General features: G+C 39.9%; 1 protein-coding gene across 1 annotated transcript in view; it reads right to left on the bottom strand.

Moving 5' to 3' along the window:
- Positions 1-5,214: 5,214 nt before the first annotated feature.
- Positions 5,215-27,303, bottom strand: part of KY (kyphoscoliosis peptidase) — a 42,908-nt gene continuing 20,819 nt past the window's right edge. Inside the window, exons 6-11 of the mRNA XM_042456269.1 lie at positions 22,259-22,341; positions 19,000-19,108; positions 17,134-17,251; positions 11,804-11,992; positions 8,278-8,468; positions 5,215-6,960 (exon numbers count right to left, since the gene is read on the bottom strand). Of these exons, the coding sequence (XP_042312203.1) occupies positions 6,056-6,960; positions 8,278-8,468; positions 11,804-11,992; positions 17,134-17,251; positions 19,000-19,108; positions 22,259-22,341 (1,595 nt within the window). The 3' untranslated portion in view covers positions 5,215-6,055. The remainder of the gene's footprint in view (positions 6,961-8,277; positions 8,469-11,803; positions 11,993-17,133; positions 17,252-18,999; positions 19,109-22,258; positions 22,342-27,303) is intronic.

The raw sequence follows: 27,303 nt of genomic DNA, 5'->3' as shown, positions 1-27,303 counted from the left end.
TCTATTGTAACACTTTGGTTTCTTGTTATTATCCTGGTTCAGCACTTGAGAAAAGAAAGAGAATGAAAAGCAAAATACCAAGAGTATCTACTTTGTGAAGGCTTTCATGGCCGGCATCCATAGTTTTTTGTGGATTTTTCAGGCTATGTGGCCGTGTTCTAGAAGAGTGTATTCCTGACATTTTGCCAGCATCTGTGGTAGGGAGAAATGATCTAATACCCAGATTAACATGGAGATTACTCCTCCCTACCCAGGATCACACTATCTATCTATCTATCTATCTATCTATCTATCTATCTATCTATCCATCCATCCACCCACCCACCCATCCATCCATCTCCAGCTCTCTTCCATGCCAGCATTTTCTGAAAATGCCAGCCACAGATGCTGGTGAAACATCAGGAATAAACTCTTCTAGAACATGGCCACATAGCCCAAAACCCCCACAAAAACTATATATCTAGTTTCTCTGTTTCCTACCACTGAAATTGCCAGAGTGGAGAAAGGTCTGATTTTACAGCCAAGTATTTTATTTTCAAAAATAGTTTTCTGCCTTTCTTGCTATCAGCTTCCATAATGGCTATTGAAGGAAAATTAAAACTTCTAATTCTGCCTTCATTTGAATGTCTCTAGACTCTTCATTCCACCTTCCCTCTCAAGAACACCATGATTGCCCCTCTTTCCACCATCTTCTTTTTGCATCGTTTCACCAGATGAAAAGAGCTGGATATCTCAATAGCTTGCATACAGTTTTGTGACTTTTGTGTGCTATAATAATACTGTTGCACTAATAAGGATTTTGGAAGGTTTGCTTGTCTTGTTGGCAAAGCAGCTTTAAAAATTGTTAATGATAGTCCACCCTGAAGCAATGCTTGGATTTCTATCCCAACTTGAGTGAAGATGGGGTATGGGTTCTGACTGGAAGTATTTTAGGGGACATGATATATTTACCAGCTTCCAGGAATTTTTTTTCCATTTAGAACAACAGACCATGGAGAATGATTCATAGTTATGTCTAGTTTCATAGGCATTGAATAGATGTAACAACTAGGATCCGCTTCCATTTTAATATTGCCAGAAACAAAGGGTGTTTATTTCATCTCAGAACACAAAACACATTTTGTAGCTTACTCACTAAGAAATGTGGGGGTAGATTTTGTGATGTGATGGGCTTCATTTTAGGAGTGGGCATATTTTAGATTTAGAGACGATCTAAGTTCTATCCAGCATATTTCTGGGGTATGTATTCATTGATAAAAGGCATGTTAACTGCCTTACATATCTTGCGATAGTAGCTGGTATACTGTAATATATATATTAAAAATGTATCTGCTTCTGCTCCAAGCTATAAAGCCCCATTTTTAGACACTTTTCTTGAATAAATGCCTATGGTTTTTAATACTTAGCCATACAATCATTTGGGGGAAGCAATAAAAGGGTAATTGTTGGGGGAGGTTATCTGTGTGGCCAGTGCAAACGCTTATGTTGCTGCCATCTCTTACCATTCCCAAGACTTAAAACACACCTGGGTTGCTAGGAAACTGCATTTCTTCCGAGCTCTTCTCCCTGCGAAATACTATACCTATCCTAATTGCTGCATGGCATATGGTTGTACAATCTATAAAAGTGACACAGGCAGCTATTGGATAGTTGTGAGTGTTGACAGTACCAAATTTTTCTTCCCACATCATTAAAAAAAACCCACAAAAGCTCAACCCTTTCCTGTTACTGACTCTTTAAAAAAAATTCCTTGCTGGATGAATGTTGTCATCAGTACACCTTTTGCAAAACTCATCTTGCAATATGTTTTACATTTTATCTGCCTACCTATTATAAATTACATCCCCAGATGAACTTTGCGGGAGGAATGTATGCATGTGTGTGTTCTGCATGTCTATGTATGTATAAATGTATGTATGATCTAGGCTGCATTTAGAGCTAGTCAATTGGTTGCAGCAGTATTGGGCGGGTTACAGACCGCCCGTTTGGGGCGGCCTGCACTCGCACCTTTCCCCACTGTATCAGGGCCTCAGCTGTCAGAACGGCAGCCTCCGAGGCCCCGATCTGCCGCTTTTTAGGCCGCTTCCCCGCGGCCTGGAAAGGGGTGTCCTTGGGGCTTCAAGCCCCAAGGACACCCGGCAATGGCGGGGAGGAGGAGAAAGGGGCTGCTTGGCCCCTTTCTCCTCTGCGTTGCAGGTGCAGCCATGTAAATGCGCTGCCCAGCGATGCAAACGGCAAAAGGAGCTCCGTTTCAGAGCTCCTTCTGCGGCCGGGGAAAGGGTGCACTATGCGCCCTGGCGCGGCGTGATGTCACATCCGTGCCGCCCCATATAGAGGCGGCATGCTTGTGATGCCGTAATGGCGCCACCATTTTGTACGGACTGGGTCCGTATTAGGGTTAGGGTTGTCCGGAAGGGACACCCCTTCCTTACCCTAATACGGACCCAGTCCATACTTTAAGGCCCGTGTGTAACGGGCCTTAGTCTTTTCCTGAACTATTTCTAGCAGTTATCTATGTATACTACTACAGTTTAAAGGGTATGTGTGTGGTCTGAACATCTCTCTCTCTCTCCATAACAATGCTAGCAAGCATCCTGCCTTCATGTCTTTATAATATGAACTATGTAACAGTATTGGCAGGTCTGGATTAAAGTTGTTGGTGCCCTGGAGGAGTTCCAAAACTAGGCTACCTTTGTGCCCATGTGGGAACAAAAAATAAATAAATTAAAAACACAAAAATCTCTATGTGTGAACCATTTTCAGCATTCATTGAAATGAACATCCTGATTGCATGGGTGCCATGTTGGTAGTGAATTATGTGTTGGCTCCCCATCTGTTTAATCTATTTATGGTTGATCTACCTGCCTTTATGGCCACAGTAGATTCTCACCCACCTTCACTGGGAAATCGTCTGCTTTTTGTACTCCAATATGCCGACAATACTTTATTACTCTTTATATCTGAGTTGGGTATGGTAAGAGCCTTGAAAACATTCTTTGAATATTGTGACAAATTTCACCTACTGGTAAACTTTGAGAAATCCAAAATATTGGTATTTTCTAAGAGATTTGTACCAAGAATGTGGAAGGTTGGTCATCAAAACAATTGAGCAGGTCAAAATGTCTGTTTACCTTGGTGTTCTTTTTCATGTTAACGGGCAGTGGAGTAAACAGAGAGATAAAGTAATACAAACAGGGAAAAGATTGTTGGCAGTTACACAATCTTTTTATTAAAAAAAGGCAACCAGGATATTCTAGCAGTCTTAAAAACTTACAAAGCCAAATTAAGACCACAATTACTTTATAGCATATTCACCTGGATTCCAGCCTTTAATAAGGAGATTGAATGTTTGCAGACACATTTTTTTCAGGAGACTATTTTCTATACCTCCATGTGTACACCATCTGACTCTATGCAGAAATGGGATTGAATGCTCTTGAAACTGAAGCCTGATTGATGACTTATAGGTTTTGGTTTAAGATACATTTCAGGCCTAATAGATCCCATCTTTTATGGTTCCTACTATCTGATGTTTACTATGCCATTTGGGCTAAATTGTATGAAAATAAACTAATTTCTGTGGGTTTAAATTTTGATTATCTCCTTTTACTAACCAAAAAGGAGTGTCTTGAATCTATTAGGGTCTGCCTTGCAGAAAGAGAACATCAACTGACATATCCAACTCCTCCTAGAGTGTGTTCTCCAAAGATGCTTGGTATCTCCCCCCTTACAGGGTAGGATGCTAGATTATTTTCAAACCTTTTCACTGCTGGTGTCAAGGAAGGCCTTTTTGTTTGCAAGATTGAATATACACCCCTCAAATGTGACCAGGGGCAGATATTTGCAGACTCCATTTTTGAATCGTGTATGTCACTGTGATTAAGCTCCAGATGTTCTCCATCATATTTTATTGCTTTGTCCATTGTATATAATTTCGAGGAAAAAATTGTTAAGGTGGTTATTGGAAGTGAGTATCTGTTTGAATGGGTTATCAGTGGAATACTTATTGGAAGATCGGAACCTGCATATTACCAGTCTAATGGCCAAATTTCTGGTGGAGGCAACAAGATTATGGCTTAAATTTCAATAACGGTCCTGAAGTTTTATTGTAAATGTATTTTGTTATTATATGCCTAAAAGAGGTTGACTGACGTACACAATCACCACTCACTTTTTAGTCATTGCAAAGGTCAGAAGTCACTATCAACCATCCAATAAGCAAAATTCAGCCCTCCCTTTACCCAGATGGCACTCTCTCTCTCTCTCTCTGTGTGTGTGTGTGTGTGTGTGTGTGTGTGTGCGCGCGTGCGCGCGCAGCTATTTTCCTACATCAGAGCAGAGCAATGATATCATCTGAAGGGACCTCTGGAAGATCCTGCATGCTATAGGAAGATTGGTAGAGTGGGAGCAACAACAAAGAAGTATCTATCAATCAATGAAATGGTCAGGTTCAGGGGACTGCAGCTGAAAAAGGGTGGGTTGGGTGTTTGGATGGAAGACTATCATAATTGTGTCTCACACTGCAGGATCGCTGTCCATGTCTTTTTACTCAATTACTCAAGCAACACAAGAAATGTTAATGATAAGAGAAACATCATGAGGTTTAAGAAGTAACTGGGGTAGAAGACAAAGCACATTATGCCTTTTCAGCACTGGGGCCCTGGGCAGTGAGCGGCCTAGAGTGATTGCAACAACTGAACCATTGATAATCTGGCCCTGGGGACTACCAATGCACTCATGGAAAATGTTCTGAGCACAAAATTGGGGAATATGGCATTTGATCAAAGGTATTAGCATTTCAAACTGATGTCTATTTGTGACATTCCAGCAAAAGAGAAGGAAATCTTGCTCTACGTTCCTGCCAGAACTGCAGTGAAACAAACTATTTTAATGGCATTCTGAAAAAATGAATTGCTGTGGGCTTTTCTGTTTTTGGCTGAGGCTGAATCCATACTGTTCAATGAATATATGAAATGTGTAATCAAAAATTAATGTTATAGCCTTTTAGACCTCCAGAGCTATCAAGTCAACTCACTGCATGTTTAATTAAATAAGAGATTTTTGTAAAACCCCCAAAAACCCAAAATGCAGTTTATTTCATAGTAACGTCTATTTAAAGAAATTTATTTTATGATTTGGTAAAAACACAGATTTTTTTTATACCAGTCATTTTAACTCAGAGTTAGAGATTCTCTAAGTAAATAAGCCACCTGTTTCAAATATAGCTTTGTATATATGTTTCATGCAACAGCAGTCATCAGGATTATCTTTGGGTATCCCATTTTATTCTACAGGTAACATATTCAAGGGTAGTCATTTCACTCTACAGGCAAGTTACCCTTTATGACATGACATTTCCCAGAGTAAGTAACTTTTGTATAGATTACACAACATTAAATTGCACTTTCCTTCAGTAAAAATACTTAAAGCTTGATTGACTTAAAAAGCACCACAATCCAATGAGATAACAACTAGCATTTAATTGAAATTAAGATATGGTGTAAAAAAACTTATTTCGCAGTATTGTTTCATATTTATAAGACAATGAAGTGCACTCAAAGATTCCTCTTATATGATCATGTTGCAAGAGCACTTGTCTTGTTTGGTTATTGCACTTACTCTTGCACTGATGCTTGAAAATGTATGGTCCTCCACTCTCCCTGGTATAGAATGAGTTATCGAATGCCCCCTTGTGATTTACAATAATGTTTTTGTTCAACACAGTTATTCAGAAATCACCTCTTGGGAAATCTGCATCCCAAGATAATGGGGTGGATGGGAAGATATGCATGAATGTCTTTTTTAGGTGCTAGACTATTACTAGCTTGCAATTGTTTATATGGAACATCTTATTTCTCTTTACATAGGTATGGAAGCTACATTTCCTATAAACTTCACTCATTGCATAATACTGATGAAAACCAAAGGGAAGTTTTTCTGCTGCTTATAAGAGCTGCCCAATTTAGAGTGAAAGAGACTGTTCAGTGCTGTATGGATTGTAAATATGCCAAATGTCGCTCTCATTTGGACAGATGAGAAGAGCAGGAGTGGCCTCTTACTGTGCCTCTACTTCATATTTCAAGATGTGTGAGTAGAACTTGTGGTTAGCGTTCTCCAGCACCATCACATACACCTCTGTGCAGCCAGAAGTGGTACAAGATCCTTCCCAGTAACCATCCTTACTTAGGGTTAAAGGGCAGGTTTTTTCACATTGAACAAAGGCCTTGGCAATGCTGTGAAGCTTGAGTTTAAACTTGATGTTGCGGTTGGCTGGTAGCAGTGCAGCTAAAGGCTCCACCAGCTCATAGCCTTCTGCCCACTTGCTATAATTCTGGGGGAACATAGGCCATTTGACTTCTGCATTTGGGCAACAGATGAGGTAGTTGAAGACATAGTTATAATTGCCAGGATCTGACTTCTTCTTAGCAAAAATTTTGAAAGCAAAGTTTCCTGCATGAGGGAGATGGATCTTAAAGTCTATCTGATTCCCTTGACAGACTTGCAAAATATGCCGTCTTCTCATGTCCTCACTGAGGCTTATGTCATCTGAATGCAGTGAGGCTAGAACACTCAAGTCTTTACTGAGGATGAAGCTGAGGTCAAAGCGGCCATCGCTGGTATGAATAATTGGGTCTTTTTGTGAAGGTTTGAGGAATCCTTGCCTCTCTGTGAACCAGCTGGGTCCAACAGGTTGATGGAGCTCATTTGGAAAGCATATGCTCCTGTCTACAGCAGTGCACTCTATGGTGTATTCTAGCACACAGCTGTAGACTTCATCTGTGCCTTTTGATGGTTTGGCATAGATCTGTAGCTTGTGATTCCCTGTCTTCTGAGGATAGAGTTCCAGTTTCATTCCATTCCTCTTCAGCATCATCAAGCTATACTCCTTTTCCCCTTTCAACTCAAACATGAACAGCATTGGGAAACGGCTCTCCACATCTATTGCAACTTTCCCATTTACTGTGGCATGCAAATAAAGAAAGCTGGTTAGGATGCTTCCTTCTATTTACTGAAAAACACAAATCAGTCAAAAGCCCTGTAGAAAATGACCTAGAGAATTGAATATCCTGCTGTATTGTCAATCATTTTGGCAGTGAAAAGGAGAATATTATGGTTGGCTGGTTAGAATTTGTCAAGTGCCTGTCAACTCCAAATTCAGAATAAATAATAAGGGGGTTGAAGGGTGGGGAGCTTTTAGTTTGGGATACTTTTTTGCTTCTATTTTATTACAGATGCAATAGCACTGCTCATCATTCTGAAAAAAGATGAAAGCCTTTGTGGCTTTCAGATACAGCTCAAGCAGCATGCAGTTTTGCCGACAACTCTTTAGAAGCTGTCAGTTTTCAAAGAAAGCAGAGACTTAAAATGACAAGATCCCCAAATTAGGTTCTTCATTCTACTGTTAGGTTCTGATTCTGAAAGACACTCAAAGGAGCAGCCATTCAGGATATTCTGAAGCCCCATGTACATATATGCACTCACAAAAGGCGCTGGATCTTAGATCTCCTCCCTTTTCTGATTTTTTTTTAAAAAATTAAACATCCAAAATTACTATTGTCCTGGGCCATTTTCTGGCAAATCCCAGACGACTTCCTTTTTCATTCTGAAACATAGCAGAACAACACCCCCCCCTTTTCCTCTCCTTCTTTCTTTCCCTTTTTTTCTTTGCATTTTTTGTTTTGAATTGCAGCACTTCAGTGCATCAGCACAATAATACATTTGCGTTATAATGCTAAGACAATTTGTTTAAAAATTCAAAGGGGACCATAGGGTTAACTCAGTGAACCATGTCCTAGTTAGAAAAAACTTGGATGAGTCCTAGTACAACTCTAAGAAATCACTACAAACACAAACCTCTAAGAATGGACTGAGTAGACCTGAAGTAACGTCTTGTTAACTACCATCAAACTGACTGGTGACCCTATGAATGGGAGACCTCCAAGTCACCCTGTCATCAACAGTCCTGCTTATACATCTATAAACCAGTATGGGACAGCCCAGATTCAACCTAGAAGATACTAATAATTCCAGGATCCCATGAAATCTGACACTTGAAGAACACTTGGATTTTACACAGATTGGGATTCCTAGGGTGAAAGTTATCACAGCCTAAAACAACTGTGCAGCTCTGCACAACAGAAATGATATTTTAAAAGTAATAAAGCAGAATCCTAACTCACAACACTTGCTGTTTAATTTTGTTTTCCTTTCCTCTGTCCAAAATTTTTAACATTTCCTTATAATATTGGCGTGTGGTCAGAACTTGTATGACTGTACCTGTTTGAATAATTTCTGTTTGTGGATGGGCTGCTAGCAATCCCATCTTGTAGAAGTCACTCTTGTATAATATGTTGCTTTTAAACTGTTCCAGTGTCACCATTGGTTTGAGTAGCTGCCAGTTGCTGTTGTCTGGGAAATGATTATTAATAAAGAGGGCAGGGTGTGTGAGGAAGTAAAATTCATTGTATCTGTAACAAGAAAGGAGAGGTCACTAGCAATTGGCACCATTTTCAACCTAGCACCTTTGGTGCATTGAAGCTGCAATCCTATGCATATTTATTTGGAAGCAAGGTTCACTGTTTGTGGGCCTTGTTTCCAAGAAGGGACAATCAGAAGCAGACAGGAGTTCTAGAAAGCAACAGGAAAAGATGTACAGAATCTGGACTATGTAGTCAAAGTCAGTGATTTAGTATAGTAGAATTTATACATGGAATAATTCTGATGTAGTGCTTACATTTTAATAAACATCTACATGATATCTCTTCAGACATTTAAATATATTTAAAGATCTTTGATCATCTTGGTTAGCCTTTTCTGGACATGTCCCAGATTTTCAACATCCCTTTTAAACTATGGTGCCCAGAACTGGACACAATATTCCAGGTAAGGTCAAACCAAAGCAGAATAGAGTGACACCATTTCCCTTGATCAGAACACTATGCTTCTATTGATGTAGCCTAAATTGCATTGGCTTTCTGGGCCACCACATCACACTTCTGGCTCAAATTTAGCATGTTTAAATACAATAATGTCATAGAATCCTCCCTTGTATAATTTTAACAATTATGTAAAATCTGAGATTTAGTGAATTGTATTTAGTGGCTTGGCATAATCTGAGACCCTGAACTATGGCTTCTGTAGTTTCTGGGTTAATCTGCAATGCTTACAGGCCAGAATATGGTGGAGGGTTCTCTCTCCAGTTTCACCTAGTAATTCCTTGTTTTCTATGGAACCACAATAGACTATATGTACACCATCAGTGTGTTGTAGTGGTTTGACACTGGATTACAACTGTAGAGACCAGAGTTCAACTCCTTTGGAAACCCACTGGTTGACCTTGGGTGAATCACACACTCTTAGGCCCAGAAAACCCCATGATAGGTTCACCTTAGGGTCGCCATAAATCAGAAACAAGTTGAAGGGACACAACAATTCTATTTTTGTGTAGAATTAGTGCATGAAAGCCATCTTTGTTGTGTTCCAGAGAGAAGAGTCAGGGAACACTTTCTATTCATTTTTTAACTCCAGTGTTCTAAAGCACAAAAAGAGCTAGGCTACATGTGTGGACATAACTCCCATTTTCAGTTGCATTCCTCCAGCTTATATAGGGTGATTGGGGAGGTTGAGGCTAGCAGAGTTGTGTTGTATGCTTCCTCCAGCATTTTGATCATACCTCAGATAAGAAGGACTGAAAAACAGTTATGAGGTCTGTAGTGAAGTGGGGTCAACAAGTTAAGGGATGTGTGCACACCTTTGCTAGATTCCTCCCTTGTCCTTGCATACAAGGAAAGAATAAGAGAAGAAAACCTGTAGAAGAAGGCAGAGGATGGAATGGAAAAGCAGCTTAGAATGCAATTTCTTTTGTCATCCTGTGAAATGTGATCAGTTTCTACAACAGGGTTTGGCAAAGTACATCTTGGCAAATGTTGGCCCTAGATAGCATAGTGAAATATGAAGAGAGTTGGAAGCTACAATTCAATGACATCTGAAGTAATTATGATTCCTACCACTGATTCCTATCACCTGAGGACTCTAGTCTAGGCAGAAATAGGTATGTTTAATAAAATAAATAGATGCTAATGAAATCCAAGTATTTGTATCTGTCCAAGTGATTTAAAAAAACATTTGCTTATGCTTTCTGTCCTGCTTTACTTTGCATAATTAAAATTTTGCTTCAGGAACCAATGGAAGGCACAATTACCCAAGGTGCACATACTTCTAAGCCTTCCTTTGTAGTCTTAAGGACTAGAAATATTTTTAAAAAAACCAAACAACAACAGCAACCAACAACCCCAAAGCTTGATGGAAGTTCTAAGGATGCTAAATTTGGTTGCCTCATATACTTCTGTCAATCTGGCATTTTGAAATGCAACACTTGGGAGGAAGAGATCCTATCCCTAAGCACTAGGAGTGATTTTTTTAATGTGGTGTTGAGGATTTACATGGGTAAATCACTCTTTCTTGATGCTAGTATATCCGCTCAATGTTCAGTGGGTGGTGCCATATGTAAGTTACCCACTGGCTGAGTAATGCATTACTAGTGACATTATTAGTAATTTTCAACAGGATCTAGTGGCTATAAAGCTGAAGCTTCTCAACTGTCTCATTTCTATAAAAGCCACTGGAAGCCTGACATTTTCATCTGTTACATTGGCACCAGAAAAAATAAAAGCACTTTCTATAGATCCACATCTCTTTTGAAAATGGGCCTTTCCCCTTTACACTTCAGCCTTTATGACACATGGCTTGGAAGAGTGAGATAAATACATTCAGTTCTGCTGAATTAATGATGGGAACTGCACCATACAATGCTTCACAACACATTAAAATCTATGACCTGACATGGATTTGTTTTTCAAAATAAAGGCATGGAAGAACTTATAAGGACTCTCGTGTTGTTGGAGAAATTGACACTCAGTCTTCACCTTTGTTGATATGTGCCTTCAAGTAATTTCCAACTTATGACGACCCTAAGGCAAACCTGTGAACCAGTGTGGCATAGCAATTTGAGTGTTGAACTACAACTCTGGAGACCATGGTTTGAGTCCCTGCTTGGCCATGAAACCCATTGGGTGACCTTGGGCAAGTCATATGCTCTCAGGCTCAGGAAAAGACAATGGCAAAACTCCTCTGAACAAATCTTGCCAAGAAAACACCATGATAGGTTTGCCTTAGAGTCACCATAAGTTGGAAACAACTTGAAGGCAAACAACAACAAGGTGAAACTATTGTGGTGTTTCCTCGACAAGATTTGTTCAGAGGGGATTTGCTCTTGAGACAGTGTGACTTACTCAAGTTCACCCAGTGGGTTTCCATGGCTGAGCGGGGAGTCTATCCCTGCTCTCCAGAGTCATAGTCCAATGCCCAAACTACTACACCACACTGGCACTTACCCTACTAGGGGCAAAATAGTTAAAGACACTTTTGAGTCTACATGGCATTCATTTATAACATGCATGTCACATACAGATTCTAGATGTGACTCACCATTGAACCATATGATATTTTGGAGGCAATCATGATGAACACTCTTTGGCTATTGGTTATGGTCTGTTGCTGTCTTTTGTTTGATAATTATTGTCTGATTACACTTTAAATCCTGGGATGTAGTCAGGGGTGGTGGACAGTGGATAGGGGATAATTTATTACTATATTATGTAAACTGCTAAAAAAAATGGCAAGTGAATCAAATATATTAATATTGCATCTTGGGAAGACTATTGCCATGAATAAAAAGAACTGTCCTCTGTATGCAGCTGTCTCTGTGTCCCAAAGTATTGGAAGAGGGAGATGGGAACTGTACCTGAAGGTAAATTTGCTGAAACAGTCATCAATGGATCCACTCCCCCATGTGCTGTCCACCAAATGCCACCGTCCATCAAGGTAAACAGCATTCCAGGCATGGTCATACTCTCTTGCCAAGGTCTGCTCAGACCTGTAGCCATGGCCTTTAGAGTAACCAGATAAATTCATGCATTGTACTCCTGCGATGCTGAGGGTAAGAAAAGCATGAAACAACTCAAGCAACTCTTTGGAAATGAAGTGCTTCTACCTTTTTTCTATTATTCCAAAATCACAAATTTTAAAAAGTTAAACTCTTTCATGCATATTGCAAACTTCCATGAAATGTACCCCAAATGACGGCTATCTTGCTGCATTACTACTGATTCTTATGTAATACTATTATCACTACTGAAGGTAACTTCCTTTTTGTTCTCAATCTTATGTCTTCCATAGGGTGTTCCTTTGGGAAAAGAGGATTTATTAATAGGTTGCAAAATATTTTGTAGTTGATCTTCCAAGTGCTGTCAAAGGCTTCCATATCTGAAGTATCCTGAAAATTGCATCCTTACTTTCTGAAAGGAAACCAGGAAGCCCAATTTCCTTTCAAAGTCTGTGATAAAAAGGGGTCTTAGTTTCCTCTTCCTGGCAGCAGTTCCATGTGCCTGCCCCTTCGGGTAATTTCCCTCTCCCAGTCCATCAGTAACGCTGTATTTGTCAGACTTTGTCTAATTCCTTTTTCCTTATCTGTTCAGACAAATGTAATCTAGGCTGGATCTGCTGGTAATGATTCGGTCCCTCTGCACATAAACTCTAGAAGTCAGTTCCACTAGATCAGTGGTAGCTGTGAGTGGATTCTAGACTTGGCCAGCTCTGAGGAAGTTATATAAGTGCAGTGAACAAAGATTTGTAAGAGTAGAATTCAAAAATATAGCCATGTTAGTCTGTGGAATCAGTATGTAAAGAGATTTGTTGTAGCACCTTTGAGACCAACTGAAAGAAAGAAGTTGACAGCATGAGTTTTCATAGACTAAAGTCTACTTCCTCAGATGCATTTCTTCCAAATGCATCTGAAGAAGTAGACTGAAGTCAGTGAAAGCTCATGCTGCCAACTTGTTTCTTTCAGTTAGTCTCAAAGGTGCTACAAGATCTCTCTACATTTGTAAGAGTGTAATTGTTTGTACATATCACTTCCCTGAGTTAGATTATTGTAATATGTTTTCATGGGGCTGCTATTGAAAACAGTTCAGAACTTCTCATTGATCCAGAGTTTAGACTCTCAACTGTTCCTGAGAGAATTCTGATGGGAACTGCGCATTCATAGCATATCACATAGCATATCCTCAAGCTTGAGTGGTAACCAATTTGTTTCTGGGCTCATTTTAAGTGTATGCTTTGACCTTCCAAAGCAGGGTGGACAAATATGGCCTTTAGACATTTTTGGGCAACAGCTCCCACTAGTCTTAACCAGCACAGCCAATGATGAAGGATTATTGGTGTTGCAATCCAAAACATCTAGGGAGCCACAGTTGCCTAACCTTGCTTTAAAGCAGGATTGGGAATCATATATCTCATGGGATCCAGAATTTAGAACAGGCCCGTAATGACAGTAATGATGGGCCTTTTCAGTGCCTGCCTTTAACGAACTAAATATTTTATATGCATTGGCTTTTGTAGTTTGTGATTATTTTTCTTCTATGATGTTAAGATTGGAATGCTATGGCATACGTAGTCAAAATACCAGTAGGCTCAAAAAGCACCAAAGTTTTCAAAAGTACAAAAAGTTTTTTTTCACTTGGAAGGGAAGATCTAAAACATTCTATTAAGGACTGAATATCCCCAGCAGTCACAGAATGCTCACTGACTTTTGGAGAGGAATAATGGAAAGACATTGAATGGAACAGTGTCTAGGGAAAGGATATGGCTGCTGGACACTGAATAAGAGCACAGGAGGACTCCACACTGCAGGTCAGCAAAATTTATATTGCTGTTTGTTATTGCTAAAATGAGTTGTATTTTATGTGATACTTTATCTCTGTTTGCATTATACTGGTATCTTTAGAAGCTGCCATGCATACTTTAGTTTAAGAAAAGGGTGGAATATAAATTAAAAATAGCAGCAGCAGCGACAACAATTATGAACAATCCTATGCAGTACAGCTAGGGCCCTGTCAGGTTTCTGCCTTTTATGGGTAACAGCTCATCAATAAGAAACAAGTGGCAAGCAGAGGGATGAGATGAGTTCCCTCTGCACTTAACCAAGGCAGTAACTTGAATAGCGTGATGGTAGATGAAATTAAATTTGTGGCAACATGGATTGAAAGAAACAATTGGAATTGATTGCAGACACTGATACAATCACTACAGACAGTTCAGTGAAAGCATCTGCTCAATGCACGGAGATGATTAAAAACAAATAAGATGTTAGCCTGTGTTTCAAAGGGGAATAGAAAATAGCCTACAAAAATGGTACAAATTACAGTGGTATTATGTGAATGGCATGACCTTCCCTTCAATACTGTAGACAATTTTGGTCATTTCAGTGTGAATAAAACTGAGAGGAAAAGAACAAAAATACAAAACACTTGGGGAAAGCACACAAGGGGAGAGAGTTACTTCAGTGAGGCATGTGGAGAAATGAGATAACTGCCTGTGATAAAGTATAAGGCTGGAAAGAAGTTAAGTCTATATAATTGATGAAAGAGAAAATGGTGACTTGGTTGGTTGGCGGAATCATTCCCATAATGTCTCTGGCTGGGTCAATGCGAGAGGCAACACTGATTTCTGATTAAACTCCTGAAACATAAACATTCCTGCATGTTGCCATGTTCCTCTGCCAAGCTGGTGGCTTGCTTGCCAGTCAGAATTGCCCTTAGTCAATTAACTTTGCTGTAGTGAATTGTGGGGTTGCCAGTGCAGACAGCTGCCCAAGTCAGCAAGGCTTTGGAATTTAGAGCAACCCCTGCTTCAGTATGCTAAACTGGACGTTCAGTGTTATTTTAAAAAATGTATTCTAATGAGATGGGGTGGTGGTGATTGATAATAATATTTACTTCAACAATGGAGATTAATGGTGTCTTGTTTCCCAGACTATTTTTGTATTAAAAATCACTGAAGCAATGGGAGGAGGGCGCTGAGGTTTTCTAGTGTTCGATTCCTTCAGAGAGTTTTTTATTCTCCATTAATGTCCTTCATCTCCCAAACGTAGTCAGATCTTTGCAGACCTGCCAAGGAAAACAGCTGTCAGAGCAGAGACACCAACACCTGTCTCGGTGCTCTTGGACTCAGCTCAAATGCTGAGACTAAATTGTACCTGAGCTATATGCATCAGAACATGGACTATATCCTGACACTTAATTCTGACTGAAGAACATGTGACCCTCCAGTTGCTGTTGGACCAAAACTCCCATCATCCCTCAAACATTGGCTATAGTGGCCACGACTGATAGAAGTTACACTTCAACATCATTGAGAAGGCTGTGCATTTCCCAGCCTGTGTTGTCTTCTCACTCTAACAAATGACTCAGCAACAGAGTTGGCCATGCTGGCTGAGGAATTCAGGGAGTTGTTCTCCAAAAAGTAGCTTTTGCAAGCTGGGCTCAAAGAAGAATTGGACAGCTGCCTTGATCAAGCATGCAGAAATCAGAAGCTCATCTTATTAAGTTTTCGTTTCTTCCCCACTGAAACCTCAAGATCTAGCAACCACAGCTATGCAAAGAACAGCGTTCTTCTGAGTATAACTGGAGCCTATATATTTGTTTTCATCACCAACACTGAATTGAACTCAGAGTCCGTTCTACATCTTCTTTATCTCATTAATTTAGATGGGGAGAAATGTTGTTGTTTCTACTGTTAAACAACTGAAAGTCAGAAGGTCTTGCCAGTCTACTGGAAGTGACTCAAATCTGCAGCTCAGCTCAGCTCTGCAAATGATTCACATCTACCTTTTGCTCCCAGCTGATTTAGATGCATAGCAAGGCATTGCTAAATGGCTGAGAGCATCTATTTGGTGCATAAGCATTGTCATCCTTATCATCAGAACTTTAATGGCAGACCATTATTATCAGTATGCAAGTATTGATCAATATTATCATGATATCATGATAATAGTATGAGTTTTCATAGACTTGAGTCTACTTTCTTACCTCTAAGAAAGTTCATGTTACCAGCTTCATTAGTTCAGTTAATCTCTACAATATCCCTTTGCATACTGGTGCTACAAAATCTCTTTGCCTACTGATTTTCCAGACTAACATGGTTATGTCTTTGAATCCTAGACCATTATTATGGTCAGCATCCTCTCAGCAGGCCATCACCTATTCTAATTTTACAGTTGCCATATGTGGGGACCCTCAAGGCTTTTTATCCAGAATAGGAATGATCTGACAGTCAAATGCCTCAGTGCCTGTAGGCTTAGCAAAGCTTTGCCTTTCCTGTCAACTGAAGCCTTAATGCTCTGTAGTTGGGGAACATAGGATAATAGGGCTGGAATGCAGAAGGAGCTGAGCCCCCCCTCTCAAGACTGATAAAAAAAAAAATTGGGATTTGTTGGGAGTTATAGTTGTCCTTACTGATTCCTGACAATATCTGTAAGACCTTCTTCTAATGTTTTTCTTATGAATTTCCCATATTAAAAACAACTGCAGCTGCTCTCCCCCCCCCCCCCCCCCCCCCCCCCAGTTTCCAGTATAGCCTGGCGTAAATGTCACATATCTGTTTCCATTGCTTTGGTTCTTCCTACCATATTTAGGGAAGGTCACACTAATGATGTTTCAAAGAGTGGTGTGATTTTTGCCATGGAAGTCTTCGGTTGTTCTTTGTTCCTTCATTACACTAGATGGAACATTCCTTATCCCTACTTTTTTTTTTTGAGTTACAGTAACAGTACTAAAGTCAGATGGATGTTAATAACAGTAGTTGCACAGCCAAATCCCATGGGTGAAAGGGTTCCTGCATTAAGTGCATGGGGCCATTTGCACAATATGTGGCCAAGCTCTACATGCATTCCTGGTCACTATTTTTTTGTACTGGGGGCTGCCGAGGGGAGACTGTTGTTCTTTTAACCTTCAGATACTCCAGGAAAAACATAGAGTCTCCTCTAACTAAATTATCCCCATGTACTCATCTGCCATTATGTTAATGCAATGCGAATCTCAGCAGATGGCGCAAAGTAAATTATGGGGAGGAGGGAGAAATGCAAATTGACCTTTTGAGGACTTTCTGCTATTCAATGGTACAGCTTCAAAATGATGTTTCAAATCCTAGTTGGTGTAAATGGAGACAGAATTGGTACACCAGGGACAGGGCAACGTAATCCTCCTGTAAGTTTAAATATTTCTTAAGTAATGTTACCTGCACATTTGTTCAAAAAGCCCAGCGTATCCTTCACAAATACTCTTGCCACTCTGAAGGACATCCTTGGGCTTGAAAGACAGCTTTTCTTTGTTAAAGAACCCCACAACATCATATTCTGGGGGAACAAAGGTGAAAGTTCAGACACAGGTGAGAAGTAAAACAAGAAGTGATAAGTTACAAACTGAACTGCATCATAAAGACAACTTCAGCTACCTGCATCCATCATGGACCACAAAGACCTATAACAATACCAAATTTATTCAAAGACCCAGAAGATGTTTCTTCTATAAATGTCTGCTTTTAAAACCTACTCATATGTTGGTGTTATTGTTGTGTGCCTTCAATCCTCCCCCCCCACACACACACACTTATGGCAAGGCAAGCCTACCAAGGGGTTCTTGGCAAGATTTGTTCAGAGAATGGAAAGAGCTTCTAAATTTTAAAGTAGAAGTTAGTTGATTCAATGAAAGTTTCACCTTATGAAGCTGATGTACATTTACATGCTTGTGTTTCCCAACAGATTCAGAGACAGAGAAGATCTAGAGAGTCCTGAGGGATGCAAAATAATAGAGACAGCAGAGGCAGTAGGCCATATAACTCAGAATGGATTTTGTTGCTGTGTGCCTTTAAGTTTGGTTATGACTTATGGTGACTCTATGGCAAACCTATGATGGGGTTTTCTTGGCAATATTTGTCAGAGGGGTTTCCTGAGTCCAATACTCAAACTACTACAACACACTGGCTCTGTAGTTTCATGAGATGCTTTTACAATCCTCTAGTTTAGTCCCTTGAACTACAGAACTAGAGCTCTCTGACAGGGAGTTCTAAGTATCTCATGAAACAACAAATCCCAGAATTTGGCAGGACACCATTATGACAGTTAAAGTGACAGCAAAGTGCTATATTTTTGGAGAGTGATACACCTGTTCAACTGATTGCACAAGAAAAGTATGTTCAACTGTATGCTGCATCCAGATTTGGCATAGAGTTGAATGTACTTTTCGTGTGCCATCAGTTTTTCATCAAATGCAATGAAAGTAGGCTGAGAATCTGACCACCGTAATAGTGGAAGAATAGATCTCTCTCTTTGGGTCAATTTCCACCCAAAATTACTCCTGTTTTTCCCCCCTTCAGGAGTAAAAAGATATACATACTAATACAAATCCAAGAAACTGGACAGACTCTCCAGTATGACAAGCCTATTGTGAAGTATTTCTGAAGGGTACTCTCAAGCTTTAGGACCTAAACACCGTAAAAAGTTTTATATCTTGTCTGATCATGAAAGCTAAGCAGGTCAGCCCTGGTTAGTACTTTGACAGGAGACCACCAATGAAAACCAGATTGTTGTAGGTTGTATTTCAGAATAAGCAACTGGCAAAAACTACTTCTCAGTATTCCTTGCCTAATAAAACTTTACAAAATTCACGCACACAGACACACACAGACACACATTCAGGCTTGCTGTGATGTAACAGCACAACACTCTTCTCACAGGTATGCCAAATTAATGTTGTGAGAGGAGCTCCAAAACAGGAGGATAATGTTTTACGTATATGCTTTCTAAGAATGAACATAGTATTTTACATGGTTGATTCCTGAGAATGAACAGTTCCTGGAAAGGAACACAGACACTGAGATTACTGTTCTGGAAAGGATGAAAGGAAGACTAGTAAAAACAAAACAAATTGATTATTTCTTAGAATACAGATTTTGTAGTCTTAAGAGGCACTTTTTTCTTCCTGTACTCCATCACTGTATTAGCCACACAATAATGTTTAAATTGGAGTTTGAGAATTAGAATACCTGCTAGCAACATTCAGCATTATCCACTGGTTCCAGAAAGCACACGAATTCACTGCCTACCTATATGGTGGCATATCCATGTCCAGATGGCCCTAACTTTTTCCAGGTCAGTATGTGCTACACGGAGCAAGGTTTTCACTAGCTCCTCCACACTACTCTTGGTGGTCACCTGCATTGTAAAGAGAAAATAAGATGGTGGTTTTTAAATTAGACAATGCTCTCCACTTAGGCTAGAGATATAATTCTGCACATGTGCATGGTTTTGAATTATTTTAACTGGTTTTAAATTATCTTCTTTTAACCTATTAAATAAGCTCAAAAATAAGCTTTTAGTCTGTTTAAGATCTTTTTAACTATTTTAAATTGTTTTGAGTTGATTTTACTGGATCCACCCTGAGATCCTAAAATACAGGGCAGGATAGTATTATTTTAATAAATAAATATATTATACATATTTTTCCTGCCTTTGTATAAAACTCAGAGGAATCCATGCTTATGGTTCAGGGTCCATCATATGGCACAACCTTTGGGTTGCTCAGCTAGGTTTTTGCTAGGTTTCACAGGAAACACAGTATCCAGCAAAGGTGGGAAACTTCAAAGGTGGGGGTCATCTTGGCCCATGTCTGAACTCACCAGTAATTTGGTGCCATCAAAATTGCCATATTCCTTTGAAACAAGGCATATACTCCTATATACTTTCTTTCAAATCAAAATTCCCCTTTAGCAGCAAGTACGCCACCAACATTTAACTGTGAATCGTACTTAGAGAAATGAGTGTGTCCCAACATTTGATAGTTCTGATGTACAGCTGTACTCAAGACAAAAGGCTACTGTTAGGACAGAATATGGAGAAATGGAATGGTTTTTAATTGGGAAGGTGGTCAGGCAAGGCTGCATTTTATCACCCTATTGATTTAACTTGTATGCTGAACATATCATATACCTAACAGGATTTTCTTGTTGATAACTACCCTTGAGTCAATGTTGACTCATGGCAACCCCATGGATGAGACATCTCCAAGACTCCCTGTTCTCCATTGTTCTGCATAGTTCTTGTAAATTCATACCTGTGACCTCTTAAACAGAGTCCATCTATCTAGCTTGCAGCCTTCCTCTCTTGCTACTTCCCTCCACCTTTCCTAGGAAATCATTTTTCCAATGATTAGACTGGAGGAAAGAGGCATGAAAATTGGAGAAAGGAACACCAGCAGTTTAAGATATGCAGATGACACCACACTACTAGCAGGATATAGCAAATACTTAGAACAATTACTGGAGAAAGTAAAGGAAAGTGGAGACTGTTGTACTTTGGCCATATCATGAGAAGACAGGACTCACTAGAAAAGAAAATGCTTGATAAGGTAGAAGGTAGTAGGAAAAGGGGAAGACCACATTCCAGATGGGAAGACTCAGTCAAGGAAGCCATAGCCCTGAATCTTAATGAAAGGATGACTTTGAGTCCTTTCATTCACAGGGGCATCATAAGTCAAAGTTGACTTGAAAGCAGTTAACAACCACCACCAGATGTTTTGGACTGCAAGTCTCATCAGCCTGATTGTGTAACCTGGCCAACGGTGAGGGATCCTGACAGTTAAAACTGGAACTGTGTTGGCAAAGGCTGGCATGTTTTTCATCAGCTTGGCCATGATGTTTTTAAATAGAAGAAATCTTTTACAAGCTTCAAAGATACTACTGGATAAGGTTGCTCCCTTCTGTTCTGCCAATGACCTTTGGATATTTACAGGCACTAACTAGCTATAACTAGATTCTATTTAAGTTTTCACTTTCACATGGTATGGTCATCATCAGCCAGACATGCTCAACCATCTGGCCAAAGATTAAATTTTATTGCTGTACAGTTTCCTTTCCCAACCAATCAAGTATTTGTTTCAAAGTTCAGGAAGTCATAGGAGATTTCATCTTGGATTGCAAGTGTCTGTTTGAAATATTCAGGAAGTTGTTTAAGATCAGTGCTGACAGTAAAGTTCTACCTAAATTGGAGGCTAATTTTGGAATACCATCACCAGTGACACCCCAGAGGAATTTTGAGATAAGTTTTGAAAGAAGTATTCTGATAACAGTTTTGAGCTTCTGAAAGGGTTTTAAGGAGATCCTTAAGTTGTCATCTCATTTAACATGAAGTAAATTTGAAGAGTCTTCCTCATTAAAAACATCTGAGTAATTTCTTGGAAAACCTGGAGAAGGGAGGATTAGTGGTTTGTGGATTTTAACAATTCAAAAAAAGAAAAGAAACAAGCACCGGAGAAGCACCTTCTTTTCTGGCCACTGGAATAGGGCCAGACTGGTCTCCCCTTAACTATTGTTCTTCTTGGGAGCCAGGTGCTACAGACTCCCAGTGATTCTGATGGATAAAGCCAGAATGTGTTGCCCTTGGTCTTTCCAGTCCCAGGACAAAAGAGATAATTATAAGTTGTTATGAACTGGAACAAAACAAGCAACACTAGCCTAGATTGATAAAGAGCTACAATTTTAATAAAAAAAGGCAAAACATCATCGAGAGGGAGTAGTATTTGTCAAATTAAGACTGCCATCCTATATATATCGTACTTACTGTAGAGACACAATGTGACTGTTCAGACATGACAGTGTGTTCTCCACTTGAGTTGGAACTGTAATGTTCCAGGGTTCCACTAAACACAGAGAACATCCACAGATAGTGGGGACTGTCCTTTTCAGATAGACCTGTCACCTTTCATATGTGAAGGGTGACAGAAATGATAACTCTAAATAACTCTAAAATGTTTTTGAGCAGCCTCTATCTCTGTGGAAATTCAGTTTTGACTGGGTTTCCAATTCACATTTAGCATTATGAATAACTCTGAATTGTTGTTTTGCTACAATTAAGACAGCTGTGAAAGGATATGTTCAATACAAAATGTATGAAGCTACAGATCAAGCTCATAGTAAAAGTGAATGACTTCCACTGTGCATGTTATTCAAGTGGTTGTCTGAAGGTGTTACACAGACCTCTTGGTTATTAAACTTGAAATTTTGTTCAGCAAGTTTTCAAAAAGACATAAAAATTGGTGACTACAGAGTCTATTTTGTAGAAATCTCACATTCTGCAGCAAATATCCAGTTTCTTCAACACGTTACAAATTTTTGCTAAAGGACAGTTGCCACAATTTTTCCCCCAAAGTAGTTTGACTTTTTTTATATTGACACTATGCAGTAGGGGAAGTTATATTTGGCAGAGAACTTTTAGAAGCAGTGGGAACACAATTTAAGTTCACGAAGCATTGATTTATATATATGTGTGTGTGTGTGTGTGTGTGTGTGTGTGTGTATTCAAATTTACCTTTTTTGCATATGCATCTAATTTCTCAAACTGTTTCAGGTCAAAAGGCATGGATTTCAGGCACATCTTGTCCCATGGATAAGCTGGAAATAAACATGAATCTGGTTAACCAAAGGGATCAGGCTGTGCAGCTGCTGAAATGTCCTCTACACAACTGTTAAAGTGGAGGAATCCCATCCTCTTATACACTTCCATTTCCTTAGCAATCTAAATCAGATTTGCATTAAAAACATTTTCATATGTGAGTTTACAACAATTTCATTCCCCCCTCTAGTGATCATCTGAAAAACCCAATAGCAGTGTAAAGACTAACAATAATGGGGCACAACATACAAGAACTTTCTTATTCTTCTAACTACTGTTAAAAGAGTAGGATTCTGGTCTTCTTTTGTACCAAGCCGATCTCATCTGCTGTGATGCCTTCTCAACTGGCACTTGCTGAAGTGCCTGTTTCTACACAAGTAGTAAAAAGTGCAAAAACCCTGACACTCTTTTGGCACTTTGCCATTAACATCTAAATTGTCCTAAATTGATTTTTTTTGTATGTCATCCTGAGACACTTGAATGTAAAATTAGACAAAAATTAGTTAAATATAATGAATAAAATAAAATTTGGTTTGCTCTAGCAAGTCTGTATCCCCTGATGAATCTGTGAAGGTTCAGATCTAGAGATCACTTTTGCGTTGACTGCTCATTAGGGCATGATCAGTGTATGTCCTCAATCTGGTGAGTCAGCTCAGGGTGGAGGAAGCTTTGGCCCTCCCGATGTTATCGATTACAGTCATATAGTATTAGCCAGGTGGGTTGAAGAGAGTTGTAATCCAAGAAATATCTGAGAGACCACACGTGTTCCAACTCAGTTGAAGCACAGCTGAGCTAAATAATCTGGCCTTCCAAATGGGTCTTTATGGAACCATGATGATGGTCCTGGTATAGACTAAGAGCCTTATCACATGAGAAGAGAAATCTGAAATGGAGTGGGAGAAAAGCGGCTTCCTCTGTGCCTCTCCACATGATGTCATATCATTTTCATTCTCTTTCCAAGGGAGATGGTTGTACATTTTGTCACAATGGAAAAATCTGTTGGTCAAACTGTCTCCCTCAGGATTCAGGAAGGAGAATGGAAGTGCTACAACATCTTGTGGAGAGGCACAGAGAAAGCTGCTACACACCCCACTCCATTTTGGATTTCTTTTCTCATGCAATAAGACTCCAAGGGTGTCACACCATTCTTGAGTTTAAAGCCAGGTGGCACACAAGCCTTCCTTGTACTTTCTCTTACAGAGTAGAAGCCAAGCACATAACTGAAAGAAACCTCAGTGCCAGAAGCTCATGCTTCAGAATTTGTACAGCTTGGTTCAACCCCATTTCCTGACTGTGATTAGTGAAGGAGCAACCAGAGACAAGAGAGTGTGCTGAGCAGCCATCTGTCTGTCTCAAACCAGCACTCAAGCATAAGGCATCTGTCTTTTTAACAGGCTTGTTTGTTTATCTGGCCTTTTGCTGAAGAGGGCTATTACAGTGACCTAAAGAGAACTAAAGCAGATTTACACACTTAAAAGGTTCTTGCTCTATACAGCTCAGAAAATTACTTTTTGCCATTTGGGAGCCGGGTAGTTTCTTCAAATTGGTGATCAGTTTTAGTCTTTGTCAGGCTATAACTGGAAAGGCTCCCTACAGCAACAGAATGCACAATAACTCTTATAGTCCTACACTGTTGCTATTAGTGGTTTGAATTGTGTACCAGGTCACTGGTACATTGCATTTATTTGAGCAAGGCAATATTTAAAGAAGTCCAACACAGGTAGGTGTGACTGTCCCAGTTTCAGTTACTGAATTGGAGGCCTATCTTAAAAATGGCACACTTGGCTAAAATTCTTGCCTACTGCAAATGAATTTCCTTTCTGAAGAGAGGTACTATGTGGTGGAGGGATCAGGCAATAATGATATATAACTCCCTGCTCCTAATCAAGACATAATAGATTGCATCTCTACTATGGTTATTACTTCTAATACTCATATTCCAGGGGTGGGATTCACAGCTGCAGCATCCCTGCTTACATCTTCTACCTTATTAATATTTTTCTCCATCTTGGGCAGGTGCTGATGTTTCCTGGCTGAACCTGTCTCAGTTTTCATTTGTGAAATGTTGGAGAGTATGTTGATGTTGAACTACAATTCCCATCAGGTTGCACCAACATTCTTAATAGTAAGTAGTGGTGGGAGCCAACAACATCTGAAGGGCCATATGATTTCCACTCATGCCATATTCATGGCTGTAGCTGTGACCATGAAAAACTGCAACTAAGGACAGGAACAGGAGGTCTGGTAATATAAGTAATGTAGCCTTATAAAGAGGTCTACAAAAGATACTCTACATGTATAAAATGTATTAGTAGCCTGCATTACTACTCTGGTTGTGCGGGATGGGAAGCCATGTAGGCTTCTAACATCGTTTCCCCTCTTCTGTTCTGCTAAGCAGATTGGTAGAGGAAATGGAGAAGTCACAGTCTTTAATGAGAGCTATCACACAACATGAAAATTCTTTTGCAAACACTCTGCTTGTTTCCAGCTAAAGCTCGCTTCTTGTCTCTCCAATAAATAAATAATAAATAAATAATCCTGTCAGCCCTACTGTGTTGGAAACAATAATCTTTAGTTCTAATTTAAAAATATTTGTTAAAACTAGCATGTTAAATTTACAAATATTTGTTGAAAAGCACTAAATTTGATGTTAATGAAGTTAGAGTCAAGTGAACAAAGGGTTACATGTGCAAATGTATACAATTGTCCTAGCTTCAATATCTAAAATCTCTTTAAGCCCAAGATTATGTTTGGTTCAGCAAAACTGATGTTGCAGGTATATTGGATATCATGATTCCCTTTCAGAAAAAAACTGACTGCTTCATGTAAATGTTGGCAATGTAATATAGATAATGGTCAGCATCCTGTTAGTGACACATGTAAGTATAAATCCAGCATACACCTGTGTACCATATATACTCGACTATAAGTCGAAAAAATTATGCCCCAAAATGAACTCCAAAATCCTGGGTAGACTTATGGAAGGGTCAATGAGTTAATGCTAATAAATTTTGTGAAAAAAGAAGTGCCCATCTTCCTCTGTAGCCTTGTAACGGCTCCCTGTTTGAAGCCCTTGTGCCGGCTCTCCTCTCACCCTCTGTGTGTGTGTGTGTGTGTGTCTGTTTCCCAGGCTCTCAGCCTTCCTGCTAACAAGCTGCTGCTGAGAGAAGGAACACAAAGAAAGTATGCCCAGGCTTGTACCCCGTTTTGCCTGGAAGTCCTGGGGGTGAGAAGGAGAGAGAGAGAAAGCCCTGTCCTCTAATTCTGAAAGCCATGAGTCTTGGGAGTTCTGGGGGTGAGAAGCAGAAAGAGAGAAAGGCCTGTCCTCCATTTCTGTAAGCTATGAGCCTTGGGAGTCCTGGGGGTGACAAGCAGAGAGACAGTGGGGTCTGTCCTTTTCGCAAGCCATGTGCCTTGGAGATGCTTTTGGTAAGGGGAAGAGTGTGTGTGTGTGTGTGTGTGTGTGTGTGTGTGCACCCTGAGGTTTGTTTCCCCTTTTCCATGCTGAGACTGATGCTTGGGAGAGGTCCAGAGAATGAGATATAGGGAGGGAAGTGGTGCTTTGTTCCCCCCCTCTTTAGATCTTTTGTAACATCCTCCAGTGTTTGCCCCTCGACTTATCCACGAGTCATATCAAAATCCATGATTTTGGATCCAAAAACTGCCCTTGACTTATACATGAGTATATACGGTATGTCTTTTTTGCTGTGGTAGTGGTGGTAGAAGTTGGTATTCTCTTTGTTCTTCTGCAACAACCAAATCTCTCTTCCCTGCCACAACTTGCTCTTTAGACACTGACAGCCCTCCTACCACATCCATTCATTGGCTGGTTGAAAGGTGGTGGTGGGGAACAGAGAAGCATTTGGCTGTGTCCCTGTAGCCAGAGAGAGAATGCTTACATCATCTGCTGAGAATCCAGAGGACCCCAGTGGAGCTCAGAGGATGGTGACATATTACATCCTTCTCAAATGCTCTTCCCCTGGTCTCCACCAGTCAGTGAATAGTCAAATGGGGCCTGTAGTGGCTAAGTGATGAGTGAGGAGGGGATGGAGAAGAGAAACACAGCACATAGGAGTTTACCAAACAAAGGAAATTGGAAGTATAATCCAATGGCAATCTGAACACAATCATGGGGTTTAATGTTATTGTGTGATATACCACCACATGCAATTTCGGGCCATGGGAAGTTGGTCCGAACACAATCATGGGGTTTCATGATATTACGTGAGAGGTGATCACACACAATTTCGGGCAATGGCAAGCTATTTTCGGGCAATGGGAAGTCAGTTCGAACGCAATTCGAATTCACGTGAATGCGTTCTGGCCCCCTTTCTTTTCATTCAAAATTAAGAGAAATTCCTCCCGTGTGACAAACTCCTTGCAGAATCTTGGCCATTGTTTCTTTATGGTGTGAGGTTTTGAATGGATGTGTTACCATGTATTAAATTTGTATTAGAAAAATATTTGGCATTTGTACATGCACTTTTTCTATGTGACATGGAATTTAATTGAGGATCAGTGTTAGATCTTGTGTGCTTTTGCTGTTGCAAAAAGACTTGTATTCTGAGGTTGGAAAGATAAACACTCACTGTGATGTCCTGCCAGGACTGATTGAATTTCCCCCTGCATTTTCTTTTGTGTTGGTTCAGGCCATAGATTATTTTAGTGTAGAAAAGTTCATTGTATTAGTTTGTGGGAGGAGCTGTAGGTTTCCCCTGCATTATTTCCAGGTTTGGTTTGCCCTTTCCCAGCATGCTCTGCTGTAGCTAGAGTTTTAGTTGGGGAGCAGTCTTTGCTGAGAGCAAGCAGAGAGCTGTCTTTTGGTGGCAAGCAGGCCCAGACAGCCGGAAAGGGCATTTCTTACACCACTCAGCCAAATTAGTTACCAAACTCAGCCAAATTAGTTACCAACTCAGCCGAATTAGTTACCAACTCAGCCGAATTAGTTACCATCAGCAAGA

The sequence above is a fragment of the Sceloporus undulatus genome, chromosome 3 (assembly GCF_019175285.1).
Source record: "Sceloporus undulatus isolate JIND9_A2432 ecotype Alabama chromosome 3, SceUnd_v1.1, whole genome shotgun sequence".
NCBI lineage: Eukaryota > Metazoa > Chordata > Lepidosauria > Squamata > Phrynosomatidae > Sceloporus > Sceloporus undulatus.
The sequence above is the reverse complement of the archived record's forward strand: the minus strand, read 5'-3'. Positions and strand labels throughout refer to the sequence as shown.